General features: G+C 39.2%; 2 protein-coding genes across 2 annotated transcripts in view; one reads left to right on the top strand and one right to left on the bottom strand.

Annotated features, from left to right (window-relative positions):
- Nucleotides 1–23,218, top strand: part of OR9Q1 (olfactory receptor family 9 subfamily Q member 1) — a 126,163-nt gene that overhangs the window by 61,109 nt on the left and 41,836 nt on the right. The gene's annotated exons all lie outside the window — the stretch shown is intronic.
- On the bottom strand, nt 5,499–6,443 carry OR9I1 (olfactory receptor family 9 subfamily I member 1). Its single transcript, XM_005577802.3, has one exon. It carries the CDS (start codon nt 6,441–6,443, stop codon nt 5,499–5,501), a length of 945 nt encoding a protein of 314 aa, XP_005577859.2.

Genomic DNA, 23,218 nt, shown 5'->3' with positions numbered 1-23,218 from the left:
TGAGGAAACTCTCTACTGTTTCCTATAGTGGCTATACCATTTAACATCCCCACAAACATGTTCCACCCTCTTGGACACTGCAACATGTCCAACGGTTCCAAGTTTTGTACATTTTCATCAACATTGGCTATCTTTTTTAAAATAATGGCCTTCAAAATAGGTGTGAAGTGTTATCTAATTGTACTTTTGATTTGCGTTTCCCTTATGATTTAGTGATGCTGAACACCTTTTAATATACCTGTTGGCTGTTTGTAGGTCTTCTTTGTAGAAATATCTATTCAGTTCCTTTGTTCATTTTTTAATTGTATTATTTATTTTATTATAATTGAGTTGCTGGAGTTCCATATACATTTTAGCAATTAACTTCTTATTAAACAGATGGCTTGCAAATATTTTTTCCCATTCTTTGGGTAGCTTTTTCACTCTGATGATTGTTTGCTTTGCTGTGCTGAAGATATTTGGTTTGATATAGTTCCACTCGTCAATTTTTTATTTTTTTGTCTGTGTTTTTGGTGTTGTTATCTATGAAATTATTGGCAAGACCAATGTCATGAAGCTTTTCTCCTATTTTTTTTTTTTTTTAGGAGTTTTACAGTTTCAGGTCTTACATTTAAGTTTTAAATCTATTTAGAGTTAATTTTTGTGTGTGCATAAGATAGGGTCCAATGTCATTCTTTTGCATAGGGACATGCAGTTTTCTTAGTTTTCTTAACACCAGTTATCGAAGAAACTGTCTTTTCCCCCATTGTGTATTCTTGGCACCTTTGTCAAAGATAGGTTGACCATATATGTGTGAGTTTATTTCTGGGCTGCCTATTCTGTTCCATTGATGTGTATGTCTATTTTTATGCCAGTACCATACTGTTTGAATTACTATATTTTGTAATCAGGAAATGTGATGCCTCCAGCTTACTCTTCTTTATCAAGATTGCCTTAGCTATTCTGGGTATTTTATTGTTCCATATACAATTTCTATTTCTCTAAGAAATGCCATTGGGATTTTGATGGGAATAGCATTGAATTTGTAGATTGCTTTGGATAAAATGAATATTTTAGTAATGTTAAGTGTTCCAGTTAATGAATGTGGGATGTCTTTCTTTTTTTTAAATTATACTTTAAGTTCTAGGGTACATGTGCAGAACGTGCAGGTTTGTTACATATGTATACATGTGCCATGTTGGTTTGCTGCACCATTAACTTATCATTTACATTAGGTATTTCTTCTAATGCTATCCCTCCCCCATCTCCCCACCCCATGACAGGCCCTGGTGTGTGATGTTCCCCACACTGTGTCCAAGTGTTCTCATTGTTCAATTCACACCTATGAGTGAGAACATGAGGTGTTTGGTTTTCTGTCCTTGTGATAGTTTGCTCAGAATAATGGTTTCCAGCTTCATCCATGTCCCTACAAAGGACATGAACTCATCCTTTTTTATGGCTGCATAGTATTCCATGGTGTATATGTGCCACATTTTCTTAATCCAGTCTATCACTGATGGATATGTGGATTGGTTCCAAGTCTTTGCTATTGTGAATACTGCCGCAATAAACATACGTATGCATGTGTCCTCATAGTAGCATGATTTGTAATCCTTTGGGTATATACCCAGTAATAGGATCACTGGGTCAAATGGTACTTCTTTTTTATTATTATTATTATTTTTTATTGTACATTAAGTTCTAGGGTACACGTTCACAATATGCAGGTTTGTTACATATGTATACATGTGCCATGTTGGTGTGCTGCATGCATTAACTCGTCATTTACATTAGGTATGTCTTCTAATGCTATCCCTCCTCCCTCCCCCCACCCCACAACAGGCCCTGGTGTGTGGTGTTCCCCTTCCTGTGTCCAAGTGATCTCATTGTTCGATTTCCACCTATGAGTGAGAACATGCATGTTTGTTTTTTTGTCCTCGCGACAGTTTGCAGAGAATGACGGTTTCCAGCTTCATCCATGTCCCTACAAAAGACAAGAACTCATCCTTTTTCATGGCTGCATAGTATTCCATGGTGTATATGTGCCACATTTTCTTAATCCAGTCTGTCATTGATGGACATTTGGGTTGGTTCCAAGCCTTTGTTATTGTGAATAGTGCCACAATAAATGTACGTGTGCATGTGTCTTTATAGCAGCATGATTTATAATCCTTTGGGTATATACCCAGTAATGGGATGGCTGGGTCAAATGGTATTTCTAGTTCTAGATCCTTGAGGAATTGCCACACTGTCTTCCACAATGATTGAATTAGTTTACAGTCCCACCAACAGTGTAAAAGTGTTCCTATTTCTCCACATCCTTTCCAGCACCTGTTATTTCCTGACTTTTTAATGATTGCCATTCTAACTGGTGTGAGATGGTATCTCATTGTGGTTTTGATTTGCATTTCTCTGATGGCCAGTGATGATGAAGATTTTTTCATGTGTCTGTTGGTTGCATAAATGTCTTCTTTTGAGAAGTGTCTGTTCATATCCTTTGACCACTTATGATGGGGTTGTTTTTTTTTTTCTTGTAAATTTGTTTGAGTTCTTTGTAGATTTTGGATATTAGCCCTTTGTCAGATGAGTAGATTGCAAAAATTTTTTCCCATTCTGTAGGTTGCCTGTTTACTCTGATGGTAGTTTCTTTTGCTGTGCAGAAACTCTTTAGTTTAATTAGATCCCATTTGTCAATTTTGGCTTTTGTTGCCGTTGCTTTTGGTATTTTAGACATGAAGTCCTTGCCCATGCCTATGTCCTCAATGGTATTGCCTAGGTTTTCTTCTAGGGTTTTTATGGTTTTAGGTCTAACATTTAAGTCTCTAATCCATCTTGAATTAATTTTTTTATAAGGTGTAAGGAAGGGATTCAGTTTCAGCTTTCTGCATATGGCTAGCCAGTTTTCCCAGCACCATTTATTAAATGGGGAATCCTTTCCCATTTCTTGTTTTTGTCAGGTTTGTCAAACATTAGATGGTTGTAGATGTGTGGTATTATTTCTGAGGGTTCTGTTCTGTTCCATTGGTCTATATCTCTGTTTTGGTACCAGTACCATGCTGTTTTCGTTACTGTAGCCATGTAGTATAGTTTGAAGTCAGGTAGCGTGATGCCTCCAGCTTTGTTTTTTGGCTTAGGATTGTCTTGGCAATACGGGCTCTTTTTTGGTTCCATATGAACTTTAAGTAGTTTTTTCCAATTCTGTGAAGAAAGTCATTGGTAGCTTGATGGGGATGGCATTGAATCTATAAATTACCTTGGGCAGTATGGCCATTTTCACGATATTGATTCTTCCTATCCATGAGCATGGAATGTTCTTCCATTTGTTTGTGTCCTCTTTTATTACATTGAGCAGTGGTTTGTAATTCTCCTTGAAGAGATCCTCCACATCTTGTGCAAGTTGGATTCCTAGGTATTTTATTCTCTGTGAAGCAATTGTGAATGAGAGTTTACTTATGATTTGGCTCTCTGTCTGTTATTGGTGTATAAGAATGCTTGAGATTTTTGCACATTGATTTTGTATCCTGAGATTTTGCTGAAGTTGCTTATCAGTTTAAGGAGATTTTGGGCTGAGACGATGGGGTTTTCTAGATATACAATCATGTCATCTGCAAACAGGGACAGTTTGACTTCCTCTTTTCCTAATTGAATACCCTTTATTTCTTTCTCCTGCCTGATTGCCCTGGCCAGAACTTCCAACACTATATTGAATAGGAGTGGTGAGAGAGGGCATCCCTGTCTTGTGCCAGTTTTCAAAGGGAATGCTTCCAGTTTTTGCCCATTCAGTATGATATTGGCTGTGGGTTTGTCATAAATAGCTCTTATTATTTTGAGATACGTCCCATCAATACCGAATTTATTGAGAGTTTTTAGCATGAAGGGCTGTTGAACTTTGTCGAAGACCTTTTCTGCATCTATTGAGATAATCATGTGGTTTTTGTCTTTGGTTCTGTTCATATGCTGGATTACATTTATTGATTCACATATGTTGAACCAGCCTTGCATCCCAGAAATGCAGCCCACTTGATCTTGGTGGATAAGCTTTTTGATGTACTGCTGGATTCGGTTTGTCAGTATATTATTGAGGATTTTTGCATCGATGTTTATCAGGGATATTGGTGTAAAATTCTCCTTTTTTGTTCTGTCTCTGCCAGGCTTTGGTATCAGGATGATACTGGTCTCATAAAATGAGTTAGCGAGGATTCCCTCTTTTTCTGTTGATAGGAATAGTTTCAGAAAGAATGGTACCAGCTCCTCCTTGTACCCTTGGTAGAATTCAGCTGTGAATCCATCTGGTCCTGGACTTTTTTTGGTTGGTAAGCTATTAATTATTGCCTCAATTTCAGAGCCTGTTATTAGTCTATTCAGAGATTCAACTTCATCCTGGTTTAGTCTTGGGAGGGTGTATGTGTCCAGGAATTCATCCATCAAATGGTATTTCTAGTTTTAGATCCTTGAGGAATCGCCACACTGTCTTCCACAATGGTTGAACTAGTTTACACTCGAATGTGGGATGTCTTTCTATTTGTCTCTTCTTTAATGTCTTTCATAAATGTATGGTAGTTTTCAGTGTACCAGAAGCAGCAATATAGAAGAGAGTATTAAATGAAGCATTATGACCCTGTCTTCAAGGAGTTCACCATCCAATGTGGACAATAATTGCTTACTTCTATAATCATAGAGGCTATTTTTACCTGAGAAAGTAGTATCAATTGTGACTACTTGCTACAGGTCTATCATTGTTGACTTTGCAGATGCTGGGAACAAGCCTGAGAGCAGTAATTGTCATGAGGCAGGCACTATGTTTAGGAGGAGAAAAAAATTAAGAAATTGGAGATTCAGAATCTAGAGAATTGTCACTTAAGAAGAAGATATTATAGTCCTGCAGATATTAGAAACCATTTAGGAAGACATTAGAGGAAGAGTAGCCCAAAGAAAGCACCCTTTCCTGATCTACTCTATTTTTTTCTGATTAGAAATTTCACTGGGTTCATAGGTTCTTTTCATTTACTTTATAATGAGTTGACAGGTGATCCATACCACAAAAAACCCTTGTTCTCCAATAGTACAATTTATAGCTATAATTTTCTACAAAGAGTTAAGTCAGTATCAATGAGCTATGTTTCCATATGGAGAGGCAATGATGATCAACTTTTCATAAAATCAAAGTTGGGTAGAGGAGTTCATATATTCATAAAATAACATAAAGAATATGGAATTCTTCATGAATGAAATAAACTCAAGACTCCCGGCACCTGAGGTTCTATAAGTTGTGACATTAGAGAATAGCAAGAGACTGCTGAGTGCTAAGAAATGGATTGAAAGTGGAAGAAGGGGATAAGAAGAAAGAACATGGAATTGCTGGAAACTAATTTCATCATAGTTGTAGTTTTCCCTGTGTGCCTGGTGGTACCTATCTTCTATCTTCTCTGTTTGTAGATATAGGTTGCATATAGTAATGGTGCCTATTAGGATATATTGATATGGGAAAAAAGTGGACTAAAAATTCCTCTCACTTGGATCTACATGGTCAGGGACACCTGGAGTCTCCCAGTGACCTTTCTGAAGGCATCTTTTACATCTTTGTTTCTTAAGCTGTAGATCAGAGGGTTCAGCATGGGAATCACCACTGTGTAGAAGACAGACAAGACCTTATCTTCCTCCAGGGATTTGCCTGAGCCACTTTGCAGATACATGAAGATAAGGGTCCCAAAGAAAAGGGCCACAGCAGTGATGTGGGAGGCACATGTGGAGAAAGTCTTGGCCCCACCACCTGAAGACTTCACTTTCAAAATGGTCTTGATGATGAGCAGATAGGAAATCAGGATGACTGAGGCATTGGCCAAAATCACAAAACTGCCAAAGAAGATGGTGATAATCTCGATGTTTGCTGTGTCATTGCAGGCAAGCTTCAGTAGTGGGGGTAGGTCACAGAAGAAGAAGTTGATTTGATTGTCATCGCAGAAGGAGAGGGTGAAGGTACACGTGGTACTCAGCATGGCTCCTGACACCCCACAGACATAGGCTCCTACTACCAGGCTCCAGCAGAGTCTGGGATTCATGGCCACGATATAGAGCAGTGGGTTGCGAATGGCAACATAGCGATCATAGGCCATCACTGCCAACAGGAAGCACTCTGTACCTGCACAGATGGTGAAGAAAAAGAACTGGGCAGCACAGTGGCCGTAGGAGATGACGGTTTTGCCTGTGGCCAATGTGGCTAGGATCTGAGGGGTGATGACTGAGGTGTAACAGGCATCCAGCAGGGAGAGGTGGCTCAGGAAGAAGTACATTGGGGTGTGGAGTTTGACATCTACTTGGATTAAAATAATCATCCCCACATTCCCAAGAAGGGTAACCAGGTAGAAACTCAGAAACACCAGGAAGAGGGGAATTTTCAATTTGGGGTGGTCCATAAAGCCCATGAGAATGAATTCAGTTACTGTGGTGAAATTATTCTTGGCCATGGAGACAATATGGACTATTGGTCTGAGGATGAGAATGAAATAAAAAAGAATTTCAGAAGTGAAGGACAGAATATTTCTCTCTATGGTGGAAGTGTGGCTTATAATTCTGGGCCTATTTGTAAAGCTTGTTTTTAAGAAATTCTGAAACTGGCTGATTTTCTTTGGACATCTCTTGCATTTTATGGAACTGAGCCTGAAGCTGGTATTTCTGATTCAAATTAATTCTAGTTTACATTTGGAAATTTCTGTAAAGATAAGAGGCACACAATTCTCAGCTTTGGAAGAGACCTAGACAGCATCTATTCCAATCCCATCTGGGGCTGGAGTCTCACTTACCATATACCCACGACATGGTCACTCAGTTGCCATATGAGTCTCCATCTGTGAACAGTTCCACCTGTTGATTCTCTTTTTGGACCTAGGGTTTCTCCTTCTGTACCTTTCACACACTGGCCTTAGTTTTACCCCTTCTAGATACTCATAGCAATTTTAGTCACTTCTTCTCATGAAAGCCTTTCACAAGTTGGAAGCTGATGAATCTGCTCTTCCTGCCCACCATTCCCTTATAGTACACATTGATATTTTCTGTCTTATTATATAATTATTCAGTGGGCAGTAAAAAAATTGCCTAGTCAAATAGTATTAACTGATAACAAAAAGTCTTTCTTTCTACTTTAATCACCACCACCCCATCTCAGAGGCCATCATCTTCAACATATTGCATTAAAAATGTTTTTGGTTATATATACACCATGATTGTAAATAATGTGTTCAAACTCATGTGATTGCTACCTTTTTTTGACCTTGGGTAAGTTACCTAACCCCTTTGTGCCTCAACTTTTCATTAAATCAAAGTTGGGTAGAGGAGTTCATACATTCTTAAAATAACATATTCACCTATTTGTAACACAGAAAAATATGCCTATGTCATAGGGCTCTTTTAATTTTTTTAAGGAAGAGAAAATAGATTTATTATCTTTTTTGAATTTGAATATAACTTTTTATTTTTTATTTTCATACATTTTTGGGGAACAGGTGATATTTGGTTCATAAATGAGTTCTTTAGTGGTGATTTGTGAGATTTTGGTATATCCATCACCTGAGCAGTATACACTGAACTCAATTTGTAGCCTTTTAAGTATTAAATAAGTTAATACCTGTAACAGGTGTAGATCAGTGCCCAGCACATAGAGCTAAATAATGTTGGCTAATTTTGTTGTTGCTATTACCATCAATTTTAGATGGTAGCTATTGATTTTCTGTTCTGAAACATAGTCCATTTACTCCACACGAACTTTGTTAATATTGCTATCTTTGTGTAATATATTTGTATCTTTCTTTCAATTATATATATATACATACATATTCTTTTTTTTGATTGAGTAAATTTGACCCTTAGTAAGTTGAAGAAATTATTCCCTTGTTCTTTCCTCTCTTCTCCCTTCCACCTCATTAACAAAAAAATCAGTCTTTTATCCCATTCATATGGGAATGCTTGCTAATTTAAGTCTTCTCTATATTTTGACTATGGGTTGATTCTACTATCAATAAGTTGTGTTTCTCTATTATGACTACATACATGCCATATACAAAAAGACTAAATATTGTGATTGGATACACAGAAAAGGAAATGTCATTAAACTTCTGCTTCTGGGAGAATCTTTCAAACGTCAAGTCAAATGAATGCTCCTTCTTTTGATCTACCAAATTGGTTAAAATAATTATGTTTAGTTTGCTTTATATTTGAGTCATAGAAATTTTGCATTTCCTAAGATTTCCTGTTGCCATATGGTACAGATTTAAGTCACTTCGTAATACTGCATAATACCATATTCCAAGTCCATCCAGTATACTCATTAAAATGCCTAAAGACTTCCTTTGGAGTCTTTGCATGGAAGCCCAGGTTCCCATCTCTTATTTTTCAAAGGCATCTCTACTCTCCCAGGACCTGCCATATACAATACTTTATGGAAACCTGGCAACAGTCCTACTGGACAGGTGACATTAGTCTTGTTTGTGTTTGAGAAATTGAGATTAGAGAAATGAAACCATCTGTTGACCCACATGTAGAGGAGCCAGGATCCACACCCAAGTCTCCAGATTCCATTATCCTACACTGCTCCCCTTGAACCATTTGCCTGGCCTCCCTCATCTCACACCCCCAATTTCCTCAGGTTGGAATCTACCAATTCAGAGTCCTTGAATCTAGAACTATGTTTGATGAAGCCATGAATATAAAAATTAGATTGTTAAGAAACTCTTTTTCCATGTAGCACAACAAGGAATTTTCTTTGCTGTGGCAACATGGGGATTGCTATTTTTGATAAAATCCATAGTAGTAAAAACTAATCATAATACCTCTTTCTACCTTCTTTCATACATTTTATATCCATAAATATCTGTGATTGTCTCCACATCCCTGTAAAGTGGACATGATAGATATTGTAATTATTTTGGCATTGAGACAACTGACAGAGAGGTTAATGACTTGTCCCAAAGTCAAATAATTAGCTGTCTGCAGACATGGGGATAACAGGCAGGTCCTCTGGCTTCCATGGGATCCCTCTTTTACTTCCCTTTCACCTAAGGTCTAATTCCACTGGGACCTGCCAGGAAGAGGTTTTGAACTTGTAATGAGGCCCCATCTGTAGAATCACTGCGACTGCTTTATTCACTACATGGGTGGAGAGAGACAAGCAGCACACACTTTCATGAAAGGGCTCATGGTAGCTGTTCTTGGGTCTGGAGCTTACTTGAGCTCTAATCAGGGTCCTAGTGGGAGAGAGACATTGACAGATCACGTCAAACATGTCCTAGGGCTATTCCATCCACCTTGCTCCAGCAGCAGGGTCTGGGGATAAGTCAGCTTCTTTAGAAGGCCTTCATGGTATGGTTCAAGCTCTATGGTTGTCACCTCTATGACAGGCACTCACTAGCTGAGTAACCTTCAAACGTTTATTTTCCCTTCAACGTGGACTTCACTTTCTGTTCTGTGATATGGCAGAGCTAGATTATATGACCATTAGATCTTTTGTTTCTCACAATCCATGATTTATATGTCTAGGTATTTAGGCTCTTTAGCTACTAAATACTGAGTATATAAGGAAATGCAGGCACTATTCAAGTGATTTCTAGTTACTTAAACATAATATTATAGGGTCTTAGGTAGAAAATTGAACGGCCTTTATTCCTCAGTTCCTGATAAACCATCATCATTGGTCAGGGCAAGGCTCTTTTTCATTTCATTTTATTTTATTATTTTTGCTAGTCCTGCCTCATTCTTACTCCTTCCCCTGTTCCTCTTAGGGGTGCCCTCTAGTGTATTCAAAATACATATCCTTCCATGTTTATTCTTTTCATATTTATTTACAAATATATGTAAAAAATATAGTGGCTATGGTGTGTTTTAAAATTTGTGTACATGATATTGTGACATAAATCCCACTTTTTAGCATACACCGTATTTTTGTGATTTGTTTATGTAATTTTGGTAAATTTAGTATTTTTTTTCTGATTTTGTTATGATCTTCCTTGGTATGCTTATAACATATTTTACTTATCAATTCTACTAGAGACTGTGAGTGCTTTGCATATATTATTTAATTCCAAAACCAGTCCTGTAAGCAGATATATGATCTTATTTTTACCAATGAGGAATTTAAATCTTTGGGAGATTAATTTTCTAAAACTACTTCCAAGTGAGAGTAGAAGCAGAAGAGTTAGTTGATGGCAAATCCTTTTAGCTATAAATTTATTTTGTTGTCTCCCTGCATTTTCCTATATCTTTATAATCTATGGAACCAAAGAAATGTCCCTGCAGTTAATCAGAGCTTTTTTACCTTCAAATCATGAGAAAACCTGGTTAATTTCAACACCTTTCTCAACATCTAATTCTGAAATTGTTGTAGTCCATTTTATGTGTATCTCATGGCTAATTCCTGGGGATCTCTCTGATTAGAGACACAATTGTTCGAGGCTCCTGACCAGAGATTAGGTGGCAGATTGTTGGGATGCAGATGCTATCACACTGAGTTTGTGGCACATGCATGCAAGGCCTGTTTCATACATTAGCTCTAGTCCTTCCTGAAGCCCTCCAAGCTGGGTATAGCTATGACTATTTTATGGATGAACAAAGTGGAGTTCAGAGAAGTTAAGAAAGTTGTCCAACTTGTTATACACCTAGGAAGGAACAGAGCAGACATTTGAACCTAGGACATTCTAACTCCAAATTCTGTATTCTTTCCATCTTATCATGCTCTCTTCTTAGGGGATGAGAAAGACCCTTTCTGCAGACCCAAGCCCCAAACCTTTAAAATCACAGTGCCTCTCTAAAACCATTAGGCAAATACTCAACTTTTATGGGCGTCAAGTATAAAGATTGATTTTGGAGTTCTTTGTGGTCCATGTTTTTTCTCTTTTTCTTTCTTTATAACTTGAGAGAGACTTAGTTGGACCATATCCCTCTTGATATACCCTTGGAAAACTGCTCAACAAATTAGAACCTCAGTTTTTTCAATAATAAAATGAGAACATAACGATTCTTGAAAACTTAGAATGGATTTTTATCTAACAAGGTAGAGTTTGCTTATTTTCCAGAAAGGCAATTTTCAAAATATTTCCCAGAGGGAAAAATATTAGGACCAGACTGGTGATACCCAGTTTTGTGTGATCTTTTTTAAGAAGGAGATTGGGGTACCATTAGCTTGGGCGAGGCCCAGAGTAGAGAGAAACAACTGATTCCCTGAACCCAGGACAGTTTACAAAGGGGAAAGCAATGGTTTATGGCCAGTGACCCTTTTAAGAAAGTCTAGGAACATTTATAGGTTGATGATATTACTTGTGATATATTTAAATTATAATATGTGACATAAAAGAATATGCGACCTCTGGAGGGGATAGGGAAAAAGACTCCTCTAATTCAGGAGGAACCCTTTACAGAAGAGATGGTCCCCAACCCTTATACTTACTTTAACTTGGGACGTTCTCCAAACTCTTCTTCATTTTGCCTTCAAAGATTGAGTCCCTTGGGGAGAGTGAAGGAGCTCAACAACATTAACATTTCTCACCTTACTGAAATCGGTGTCTCGAAATATTGTTGTTAACATTTACTGAGTTCTTGCTCCAAGTCAGGTAGATGCTAAGCACTTTAAAGGTTTTCATTTCCTTTCAACTTGACAATAACATTATGAGAGATAAGTATTTATCTTTATTTTACAGATGAGGAAATGAAGGTTTAGAGACATTAAATGTTTTGCTTGAGGTTTCATAGCTAGAAAGAAAAGATGTTTAGATTCTAACCTTGGTTCTCTGACCCCAGAGTTGGAGTGTTGAACCAACATGCTGTGCTGCTTTTCCTAATCCTGGCAACCATTTATTGAACATCTTCTCTGTGCTGATCATGATATTATGCATTGTACACACATTAGTTCATATAATTCATACAATGATCTTATGAACAGTGTATTATTTTGTCCCTGAGGAGACTAGGACTCTGAATAGTTAAGTAACTTGTCCAAGGTCACATGACTGGTCAATGAAAAAGCCCAGAGTCTAATCCAGGTCTATATTATTCCAAAGCCAGAGTCCTAGTACATATGATTAATTCTACTCCAGCATAATTACAGAAAGTAGAGTCATTTACAGGAAAATCTCTTGTCTAAGCTCTGCAGTCTAGTACCATGCCTCCCACATGAAACTATTTATATTTTCTAAAATTTACCTAGTGACAAAAAATCCCAAAGAGATTAAAGCTGTAGATTCCCCCCCAACCAAAACACACACACACACACACACACACACACACACACAACTGATCCAGTCTTAGTTGTATATTTCACATAAGAGCTGATATCCCAGTCTGATCATGGTCCTATCAGATGACAAGTTCTGATGACAAAGGCAAGATTCTCTGCCCAGTTTCACCTTCTCTAGTTTGCATGGATCTTACTTCAGAGCCAAGGTAATAATTAAGTCTTAATTACCTGGTGGAATAATTCAGTTGGATTCATCTTGGGCTTGCAGTGAAGCTAATCTAAGTTTGTTTAAGCATTTTGTAGAAAGCAGCTAAGATTGCTCAAATAGACGTATGTAGCTGACTGACTTTAGGTTTTCTTCTTACTAAGCAAACCAGTGGGATATTTAAATTGCCTTTGGGGATAGTTTTATGGGAGGGATGCAGTGATCTCAGTGGTTTTCCTTGAATTATGAATCAGCACCTGGGATAGCCCCTGAGACTCCAGAGAAAAGCCAGCCCGGTCTGGGAGACCACACTTCAGCAGAAGCTCATTATCTCAGCTTCTGCACACTTCTGAGAGAATAAAAACAAATCTTATGGGAGCTCATGAAAACTCGTAAGCCTTGTTTGTCTCAAAGCTCAACTGCAGACTCTACTGGGAACGAACTTGGTTTTTCTTTGCCATTGGCTCCCCATTCCTAAAGTTACTCAGTGGTAATATCAAGACTGGAACTCAGATCTTAGGACTTCTGGTGAAGTTCTCTTTACAATGCACTCATCCTTAGTCCTGATGTCAAGTCTCATATCAGGAGCTGAAACCTGGCAGCATTGTCTGCTCAGAATTTCAAGGAAGAGTGATTATTGGCTCAGGAGGGTATGAGTCTGGGGTGGTCTAAACATAATTCATTCATGTCTCCACTGAGGAGTTTGTCAGCTCACCTTCCCTAAAGATCCATTTCCAGGGTTTCCGTGGTCAACTTTCTCTAACCACTCTAGCTCTTGTCTCTTCCCTCATCTCTGAAACCCACCATCTCTTTGTTAGAACCACATAATTTGGCACTGAACTCCACTTGTCTAACATTGTTCATAATTATTCTTTAGTGAATAGTCTCATCTCCTCTGCTGGACTGTGGGTTCCTGGAAAACCCATCTTTCTTCCTAGTAATAACTTGGGTCCTGATTCAGTAGAACCTCTCTGTGTCCTGTAAGCTTTCATTGGCTCATTATTGCAGGATCAGAGCTCTTCCAGCAGAAGAAATCTCAAAGAAGCCATGTGCTCCGTTTGCTTCTAAGTAACATGACTGGGATAAAACCCTTTGGAAATTAGCAAGCATTCAGCCTAACTAGGGTGGTTTTTGTAACTGCAGATGCCAGATGATACAAGAATATATTACAAAGAAGGGTGGCAGCCACAGATCAGGACTCCTGGCAGTTAGCACAGGAAATTCTACCTTCCAATGCATTTTTGGACAGTAATTATTATCATTTGCTGTAATTAAATATCTATTGAAATAACTGTGTGGTAAGAGTATATATAGTGTATTCTAATACTTCCTGAATGGTATAGAAGGTAGAGTGGTAATTGGGACAGGGTGGAGGACTATGCCAGTAATAAGAATATTCCATTCAACATTCCCTGGGGAACTTGTAGAATGGGGTGACTATACAGTAGATATTACCTCTCCTCCTTTTGACACAATGGGCCATCTAGAGTGCTTTGATGTATAACATAATCATTACTATTGTTATCATTAATAGTGTTATTGTTATTGTTAAGCATTGCGCCAGAGTCTTGTTCTGTAGCCCAGGCTGGAGTGCAATGGCGTGATCTCGGCTCACTGCAACTTCCGGGTTCAAGCGATTCTCTCACCTCCGCCTCCCTAGTAGCTGGGACTACAGGCATATACCACCACGCCTGGCTTATTTTTGTATTTTTAGTAGAGATGGGTTTTCACCATATTGGCCAGGCTGGTCTCAAATTCCTGACTTCAAGTGATCTGCCTGCCTTGGCCTCCCGAAGTGCTGGGATTACAGGCATGTAATCCCTCACACCAGAACTTCTGTTTGGACTTTTGGGAAGAGATGCATCTTAGGTTAGCTTCCTTAAAAAAAGACCCGGGACAGAATTTTGGACAAGTGCCTCACTGAGGGAGTGCTTGAAGGAGAAACCTGTAAAGGAGTGAATGAAACAGGAAATAGCTAAGCAAAGAGGTGGGCTGTAGTTTCAGCTGGAGTCTAGCTGTGGCCTGATTCTTACAGGAACTCTGGAATGTGAATTATGCCACGGGCCTAGCTCTGCCTCCAGACAAGGGATTTGGCTTTTTGCAGCCCACACCAAGCATCCATTGACTGTGGGCTGCCTCTAAGTGGTGTGACTTCCCAGGCATTCTGGGAAAAGTGGATCCCTTAGCTAATGGCAGTTCTCCAGAGAAGGAGAGCTGTGAGCTGTTAGCAGCCAATACTCATAGCAGCTGTAGGTGGGTGTACTGATCTGTTAACTGGGATACTTAAAGATGCTCTTTTTTTCCTGATAAACTTCTGAGTATTTATATCTGGGGCTTCTGATGCCACTGAATGAGTGAAAATAGCCCAGAGAGAAGTTAAGAGAGGGAGAAAGGAAGACTGAGGTCTGACGATGTTCGGACTTTTGGAAAGCCCCAAACTCCAAGACTGTAACCTGAGGATATTTGAATTTCTGAAGCAAGTCTTGTCTGGAGCCATCCAGATAAAGTGTTTTTGGTTACATCGACAAATTTCATTTGTAAATTTTTAAGTCAATTTTTTTGGCTTTCTACCATTTAAATTGAAAAACAGTTTTGAAGTATTCATGGTTTTGCATGTTTATATAAGCACTGGAATTTCTAGAAGAGTGTACACCAAACTGTCAAAATGAGTATCACTAGATATTATGAAAAGGGTGTCACTTTCGTAATCTCTGTGTGAGGATTTGTTAGAAAAATAATATATTATTAGAAAGAATATTTCAATATTTATAGTAGAATAGTAGGAGTAAACAGGTGAGAACAGCCAAGAAAAACTAAAAAAAAAAAAAAAAAAAAAAAAAAAGAATAGTAGGGAAAGAGCAATTAACCTGCCTGATATAAAAGTTTACTATAAAGCACCGGGCGCGGTGGCTCACGCCTGTAATCCCAGCACTTTGGGAGGCCAAGGCGGGCGGATCACAAGGTCAGGAAATCGAGACCATCCTGGCGAACACGGTGAAACCCCGTCTCTACTAAAAATACAAAAAATTTGCAGGGCGTGGTGGCGGCGCCTGTAGTCCCAGCTACTCGGGAGGCAGAGGCAGGAGAATGGCGTGAACCCGGGGGGCGGAGCTTGCAGTGAGCCGAGATCGCGCCACTGCACTCCAGCCTGGGCGACAGAGCGAGACTCTGTCTCAGGAAAAAAAAAAACAAAAAAACAAAAAAAACAACTTACTATAAGGCTTTCATAATTAAAACAATGTTTTTCGGATGTAAGAATTGGTAGATACATCAATAGGACACATTGCAAAGCTCAGAAACAAATCCAAGTATCCACAAGGAGCTAGTATTAATAAAGATGGTATTTTGCATTAGTGAAGAAAGAAACATTTATTGAATCATTGATAGTGAAATGACTGTTACCTATTGAGAAGTTTGAACTGTATCTCACAGCTTGTATCAAAACAAATGTCAGATCTGTCACATGGTATAAAGAAAATATAAGTGAATCTTTGTCACTTTGTCATCGCTCAGAGTGGGATATTTACTTAACATTAAAAATTTTTTTTGTGGAAATGCCCATCAACAAGATGAATGGATAAAGAAAATGTGGAAATGTACTTTTTTAAACCTAAAAATACAGAAAGTTAGCATAAAGGCATATGTATGTGTCAACATAAAATGTTAAAAATTCCATATGTCAAAACATCGCATAAAAATAAAAAAGCAAATATAATACTAAATTTTATGTGTCTACGAAAAAATGTTAAAAATTTTGTATGCCAAAACATCACGTAAAAATAAAAAAGGCAAATCAAATGCTAAAAGGGTATTTATGACATACACGGAAGGCATGTCCTGTTAGATTTACTTCATACCATCTGAAATTCATTCATTTCTTTTCATTTCCCACTATTCAGCCAGGTTATCCTTGGTTATGCTGCACTGTTAAATAACATAAAAATCTCAGTGCTTTAAAACAGCACAGATTTATTTCTTGTTCCAGGTACATATCTCTCACAGGTTTGCTTATCAGAGTATCTCAGGAACCCAGGAGGATCCACCATCTCCACGGCCCATCCGCCATCTCAACGGTGGTGGTTGCCACAGTGTCCGATTAAACCAACCACGAAGGGCCAGGCAGCGCAATTCGTGTACGTGTGTGTGGGGTGTGTGTGTGTGTGTGTGTGTGTAAGTAGAACATTAGCACTACCTCTTCTGGTGTCCCTCATCTCTGGACACTCCCACAATAGCCTCCTAAATGTGTTCCTGCTTTTACTCTTGCCTCTCTATAATGCATTTTTCTCATAGAATCAAGAGAAATTGTTTAAAACCTACATCAGATTCTGTAAACTCCCTATTAAAAAACCTTCCTTTGGCTTCCCATTGCAGTTAGACTCAAACCTGATATTTTTACTGCGGCCTACATGATTATCTGTGATCTACCCCAGCCTCCCTCTGGGCTTGATCTCCTACTAGTCTTCTATCTGTTTCTTGAGACTCCAGCATATTCTGGCCTCAGTCTCTGCATTTACTGTTCCTTCTGCCTGAAATTCTACTCACTTAAGAAGGTGTGCTTGTGTCTTCTTTTCATGCAGGTCTCAGTGTAAATACCCCATCAGCAAGACCTTTTCTGACCTCCAGAAGTTCCCTTTCTCTGTCGCTACTCCAAATAGTTTCTGTCACAGCATCCTTCTCTATTTCTTTATAACATGACTCTCTCTGTTGCTGCCTATTAGAATGTAAGCTATACGAGGGCAGAGCTTTTTTTTTCCTGTTTTTTTTCAAATTATTTTTTGTTCATTTTTTCCTGGTATATATAAATACAGGTGAGTCTATTTTATTTTGTCTTATTTTAAGTTCCGGGATACATATGCAGAATGTGCAGGTTTGTTCCATAGGTACACATGCGCCATGGTGCTTTGCTGTACCTATCAACTCGTCATCTAGATTTTAAGCCCGCATGCATTAGGTATTTGTCCTAATGCTCTTCCTTGAGTCTGCCTTGTTCACTGCTGCATCTGTAGGGCCTAGAACAACTCTTCATTTACACTAGGCACTCAATAAATATTCATTAAACAATGAGAGGAGAGAGCCTTAATGCTTCTATAATTCAATCAGAAAAGTTAAACAATTCAATAGAAAAACGGGGAAAATATATGAGTTCTGAATTTACAAAGAAAGAGAAATGGCTAAATATATGAAAAAATTTAACATAATAGGTAGGCAATACAAATCACAAAAAGTTAATGTAGTCATGAGATACTTTTTGCCTAAGGAATCATCAAATATTTGAAAGAAAATTATAATATTCATTATTAACGGGAGTGATGGCAAACAGTTCCTTTCCTACGCTGCAGTGTTGGGGAGCATCTTGAAATCAGTTGGCTAATTCACGTGAAGGCCCTTAAAAATAAAAGTGCCCTTTTCCCAGCTGGGTGTGGTGGCTTATACCTGTAATCCCAGCACTTTGGGAGGCCGAGGTGGATGGGTTGCTTGAGGCCAGGAGTTCAAGACCAGCCTGGCCTACATGGTGAAACCCTGTCTCTACTAAAAAATTACCAAAAAGAAAAAAAAGAAGAAAAATTAGCCAGGTGTGGTGGTGCACGCCTGCTATGTTGGGAGGCTGGGCGAGAGAATTGCTTGAACCCAGAAGGTTGCAGTGAATTGAGATCACGCCACTGCACCCCAGCCCAGGTGACAGAGTAAGACCGTCTCAAAAAAAAAAAAAAATGCCCTTTTCCCCCATAGTTCCATTTCTAGGAAATTACTCCTAGGATTAAAATCATTAATATCTATAATCATTAATGTCTATAATAGGATATAATTATTAACATCTATAAAGGAGGTAATTATTAACATCTATAAAGATCTATAATTATGGTACTGTTATTTCATAATAAAAAATTGAAAATACCAAAGTGACCCAAATTACTTAGGTGCAATAGGATATTTTGGATGTGAGGAGCCTGGAGTTCGAATGCTATAAACATCTCCCTGTGCATACACGTATTTTGGCTCTTAAATGCTGCGGGGCTAGAGCTCAGAAGGACCACTGATCTACATAGGAAGCTGGGGAATTTCCCCTGAGGTAAGGGATTCAAACTCAGACCTCCACAGAGGTTCAGGGATGTAAATTATTCTCAGCTGGCCTGGGTGGGGAGCTGGCCTGTGTGGAAACCACCATAAAGGACTGAAGGGTCTTCCTGGTGGATGGGACTGTGTCATCAGTGGTGGCTGTTAGTGTTAGACATACAGCAAAATAGCAGGATGAGGAATATACATATTTTGGGATATAAATTTTCTCCATCACAAGTAAGGATAAGAAATAAATATATATATCTTTATTAATAAGTTTTCTAAATTAAATGTGTCATAATTGCCTCTGTCAAGATTAGAAGGACATATATCACAGTGTTTTACATAATATTTATAACATTATATAGCAATGTTTTCTATAATTTTATGTATATAAAACTTTTTTTCTTTGTGGAGGTTTCTGCTTTACTTAAGAGTTTTGAGCATTCTGACTGCCTTTGAGATTGTTCAACAGCATGTGGTATATTAGAAGAAGGCAATCTCACCAGTGTTGCATCAAGATTGGGAGTTAGTTTTTTCTTTTCCTGTGGTCACATAGACTTTTAGGGTATGGAGTCTCAGGATATGGTGTTCAATGCCCCCAACATTCATGAGCTGTCCAATGAGAGCTCTCAGTACTTTTCAGGGTATCAGGGTGGGTTATAGGCCTCTCCCACTTGAGAAACTTTATAACAGTTATTTTTCTTCTTATAAACTCACCCTAAGGAAACAGTATAAAAATGCAATATAAACTTTGATTTCGATTTTAAAAATATGTAAATACCTAGGGAAGAAAATTCTGGAAGGATATTAATAGTATTGAAAGTAATGGCAAAACCGCAATTACTTTTGCACCAACTTAATGCTAGGTTCAGTTCTGAGGGTTTTATATGTATCATCTTCAATTTTCTGACCGTCCCAGGAAGTGAGCATAGAGAAGTGATATAACTCACTTAAATCCACAAGGTAGAGCAATCTACTTGCAGAGCTTATGTTCTAAATAACTCTGTTCTAGTGTATTTCCTCCAACTGTTAACAGTGCTTGTTGGAATGGTTCAATGGTTTACATTTCTTCTTTTAGACTTTGACATTGTCCAAATTTTCTATATGAAATAATTTGTGTTTACAATCAGCTAAATTATACTAGGCAGTACAGGATAGTGGTTAAGAGTAAGGGATCTGGAGCCAGTCTCCCCTGGTTCCAGTCTCAGCTCTTCTTCTTATTACCTTTGTGACCATGAGTGGTTACTTCACCTCTCTGAGTCTCAGTTTCCTCACCTGTAGCATAGAATAAAAATAGTATCTACCCCATAGGATTGTCGTAAAGACTCAATGAGTTAAACAGAGATAGAAAAAATATGATGTGCCAGACACTGCTGTGGGTACTTTATCTATAGCTAATTAAACATTAGCTGAATAAATGAGTAAGCAGATTGCTGGGACTTCGCACAGTCTCTGTAAATGAGATTGGCCAGAAAGGGTCACCTTGGGTTGATGTCAGCTCCTCAGAGAGCAGAAAACAGAGGTATCTCCCTCATCCCCAAGGTGAGGCTGGATTATGGAGGAGGCTGCCAGACGAGATGAAGGTTGAGTGAGGAGGAATTGAGAAAGTAAACTTTGCAGAGGCCCTTTTCTGAAGATTTCTTTCCTCTGGGCATTGCAGAAGCCTAATTAGAAGCTGAGGACTGATTAGAAACCCCAGTCAGTAGCAAATTCTCCTAATTGCCTTCCTGGAGTGAAGGATCCAGCCTAGGATAGGGCAGAGCTCCAGCTCCTATTAATCCAGCTGCTGTGCATGCCAGGCCTGTGAGCTGCAGGTGCTGAACATGCCTATTTATCTTGGCCTCCAAAGCCCCACTTAGACACCACATTCTACCTGTGCTCAGCCCAGCCCTCCAGACTGGGGAAGGACCTTTTGGTCCTGCTGAAGGTGAGCATGGCCATAGTAGATCAGAGAGAAAATGCACTACAGTCCAGATTGAAAATGTACTTGATAACCTGAACTTCAGTTTCCTCTAACATAAAATGGGTTTCTCTTTGTTTCTTTTAGAGGGTAGGGTCAAAGCTACATGTGATTTTCTGGGAGCACAATGTGCTGGCACTTAATACTTTTGCTTCTCCCTTGGAGTAAAGTGAGGCACTTAGCATCTTTGTGTCTCGGTTTCCTCATCTATAACATGGAACTCATAATGCCTCGCGTACCTACTCCAGGTGATTGTTTTCAGAATCAGAAGAGATAGAAAGGTGAGACCACATGGAAAAGTGGGGAGGCTATTTACATGTAGTTAGTTATATTGAGAAAGTGGAAAGGGCAAGCAGCAACTCTTGTTGAATTTCTAAGAAACTTGTAAAATGCTGGCAGGTGTTGGGAATGACTCAGCATGACGCCATTGACATTATAGAGAGAGCTAGAAGTAACAGGTAAGCTCTGAAACAGAACAATCTCCTTTGTGGATGAGTAATTTCCCCATCTTTGGAATTGTTCAGTTCCCATAGGTGTAATTGGTCAGAAAGGGTCACTGCTAGCTCCAAGATCAGCCATCAGTGATGCTGGAGGAGGGAATTTCTGCTCTGGGTGGCAGTGAAGCCTCAGATTCCTGCAGTTCAGAGTCCATCAAGCTACTTTCTGTAAGTGCTTGACTGAGCTTAATTGAGATCTCTCATTTAGAAGCTGGCTGGCTGAGAAGCTCTAAGGAGGAAGGGCCCCAGCCAGAAAACTAAGGAGGCCTGATGTCCATGTTCATGCCTTGTAAGTCTTGTTCTACTTAGGAATATCCATCATTGAGGCTCTTCTCCCTAATCCCCCTTGAAAGAAGAGAATTTCATCTGCTTCTATCGGTGTCTGAGAGGCAGAGAGCATGAGTAGCTCTGGTCATTAGAACAGCTGTGCTAAGACTCTGAAGGAGGAGCATCCAGATGGTAGAGAGAGCACCTCACCAGGCTGTGGGAGACCTGGGCTCTAGTCATCCCCAACCTTTCTCATTGGCTCTTTGTATGTGGACAAGCCCTCCTCATCTCAGGGACTCTCTTGCCTCATCTCTAGGATGGGGCTGATGCTACTTTATCTTCTGGAAGGCAGGAGAGTGGAACCATGACCTGCAGACTCCAAGTTCCAAGAGTCTACTGCACAGTCAGTCTTGAGAGCAGATGGGTCAGAGTGAGAAGCCACTGGGGAAGGAGAAGTGTAAGAGATTTAGGGTCAGCACTTGTCCAGACTTTATATGCCCTTCTAGATGTTTACTACAGGATTGCAAAGTGAAGAAGAACCTCAAGATTCCAACTTTTCATGTCTTTCTCTGTGACCTCCCGTCTTCAGGCAGGGCATCCATATCCCTATGGCACCTTGGTAAGGGATTTTGTGGTATGGTGGAAAGCGTCTAGGTCCCGATTCTGGCTGCTTTTCTTCCTAGCCATATGACACTTGGACATGTCAACTGACCTTTCGATTCTCACTTTCTTCATCTGAAAATGGGTTGTATGGAGATTAAATGAAATAACGAGTGTATAATGTTCCAAAATGCGGGATTATGAAAGTAGTTTGTAGTTTTTGGGGAGAGGATATTTACATCTTTCCTATGTGCAACAGAAGCAACCTTTGCCGAACACTCAATATGTCACCTCATTTCATCCTCCCAGCACTCCTGTGAGTTAAGTGATATCATACCCATCTTACAGATGAAAGAATTGGAATCCAGGGAGTTTAGGCAACTGGCTGGGATTTGACCCTGCTGTGATAGAGCTTCAAAGCATTCGGGCTCCTTGAGACCATGCTGGTTCTGCCTTTCTGCTATTTTCAATGCAAATGTATTGCCAGAAAATATTTCTCTTATGTCTTTGTGAGTTTTTATTCAACTAGAAAATGGCCAACTAAAGTTTTTTTCCCAACAAGATTTTGAGGGAAACAGAGTGCTCTTCAATAGAGACTCTATTTTCATCTCTCGCTTGAACTACTTCTCTACCTGAACACAGACAGCATGTGGGTGGAAGGAGCTGCTCTAGTTTTTCACCATTTAAACAATCTGAGTCCACTCAAGTCCACCCCGACACATTGAATAGCAGCCAAGGCATCTTGTACCTCTTTCCTTTTCCCTCTTTCCTCTTTAAGTCAGCACAGGCAGATGATACCAGTTTGATTTTAGTGGCAGAGAATCACTGTCATCCATGCCTGTTTAGTTCTATATATTTGTCACTACATCCACCGTGTCCAGAATAGTGCCTGGCACAGAGCAAATAGGCAGAGCTTTATACGTCTTCGTTGCATAATTCCAGCCAAGAGCACGGCTATATAACTTTGGGTGCACTGCACAACCTTTATGACTCCCCATTTTTAAATAACTTTAAACCTGACCTGGAGGTTCTAAGTAGATTAGTTTTGTTGAACTATATAAATACTCTTCAGATCCATGGCTATATATTTCCCGCAGTGGGTACTATTATCAGGCTGATCTCTGAGCACTTACAGAAACCCCTTGCAATTGAACACTTTTCACTTTTAGAATCATCTTCCCATGCACTTTCTTGTTCGATCCATAGTAGCCTTTTGGTTCTTAGCCCAGTGCTTTCGTTGGCCAAAGATGACAGATGGGGCCTATTAAAATCTGCGGGACTTTCTGTTTCCTGAAACCCCCATTAGTTTTCTGAGGTGTAGTAGAGATTTTGGGGAGCATTAATAATTTCAAAGAGCAGACAATCTTGAGGTCTTTCTCCCTTAGCTTTTGGATAACCTACCATGGTTATCCTGGGTATGTTTACTATTGCCT

The sequence above is a fragment of the Macaca fascicularis genome, chromosome 14, assembly GCF_037993035.2.
Source record: "Macaca fascicularis isolate 582-1 chromosome 14, T2T-MFA8v1.1".
Taxonomy (NCBI): Eukaryota; Metazoa; Chordata; class Mammalia; order Primates; family Cercopithecidae; genus Macaca; species Macaca fascicularis.
This window is presented reverse-complemented; position numbering and strand designations above follow the sequence as displayed.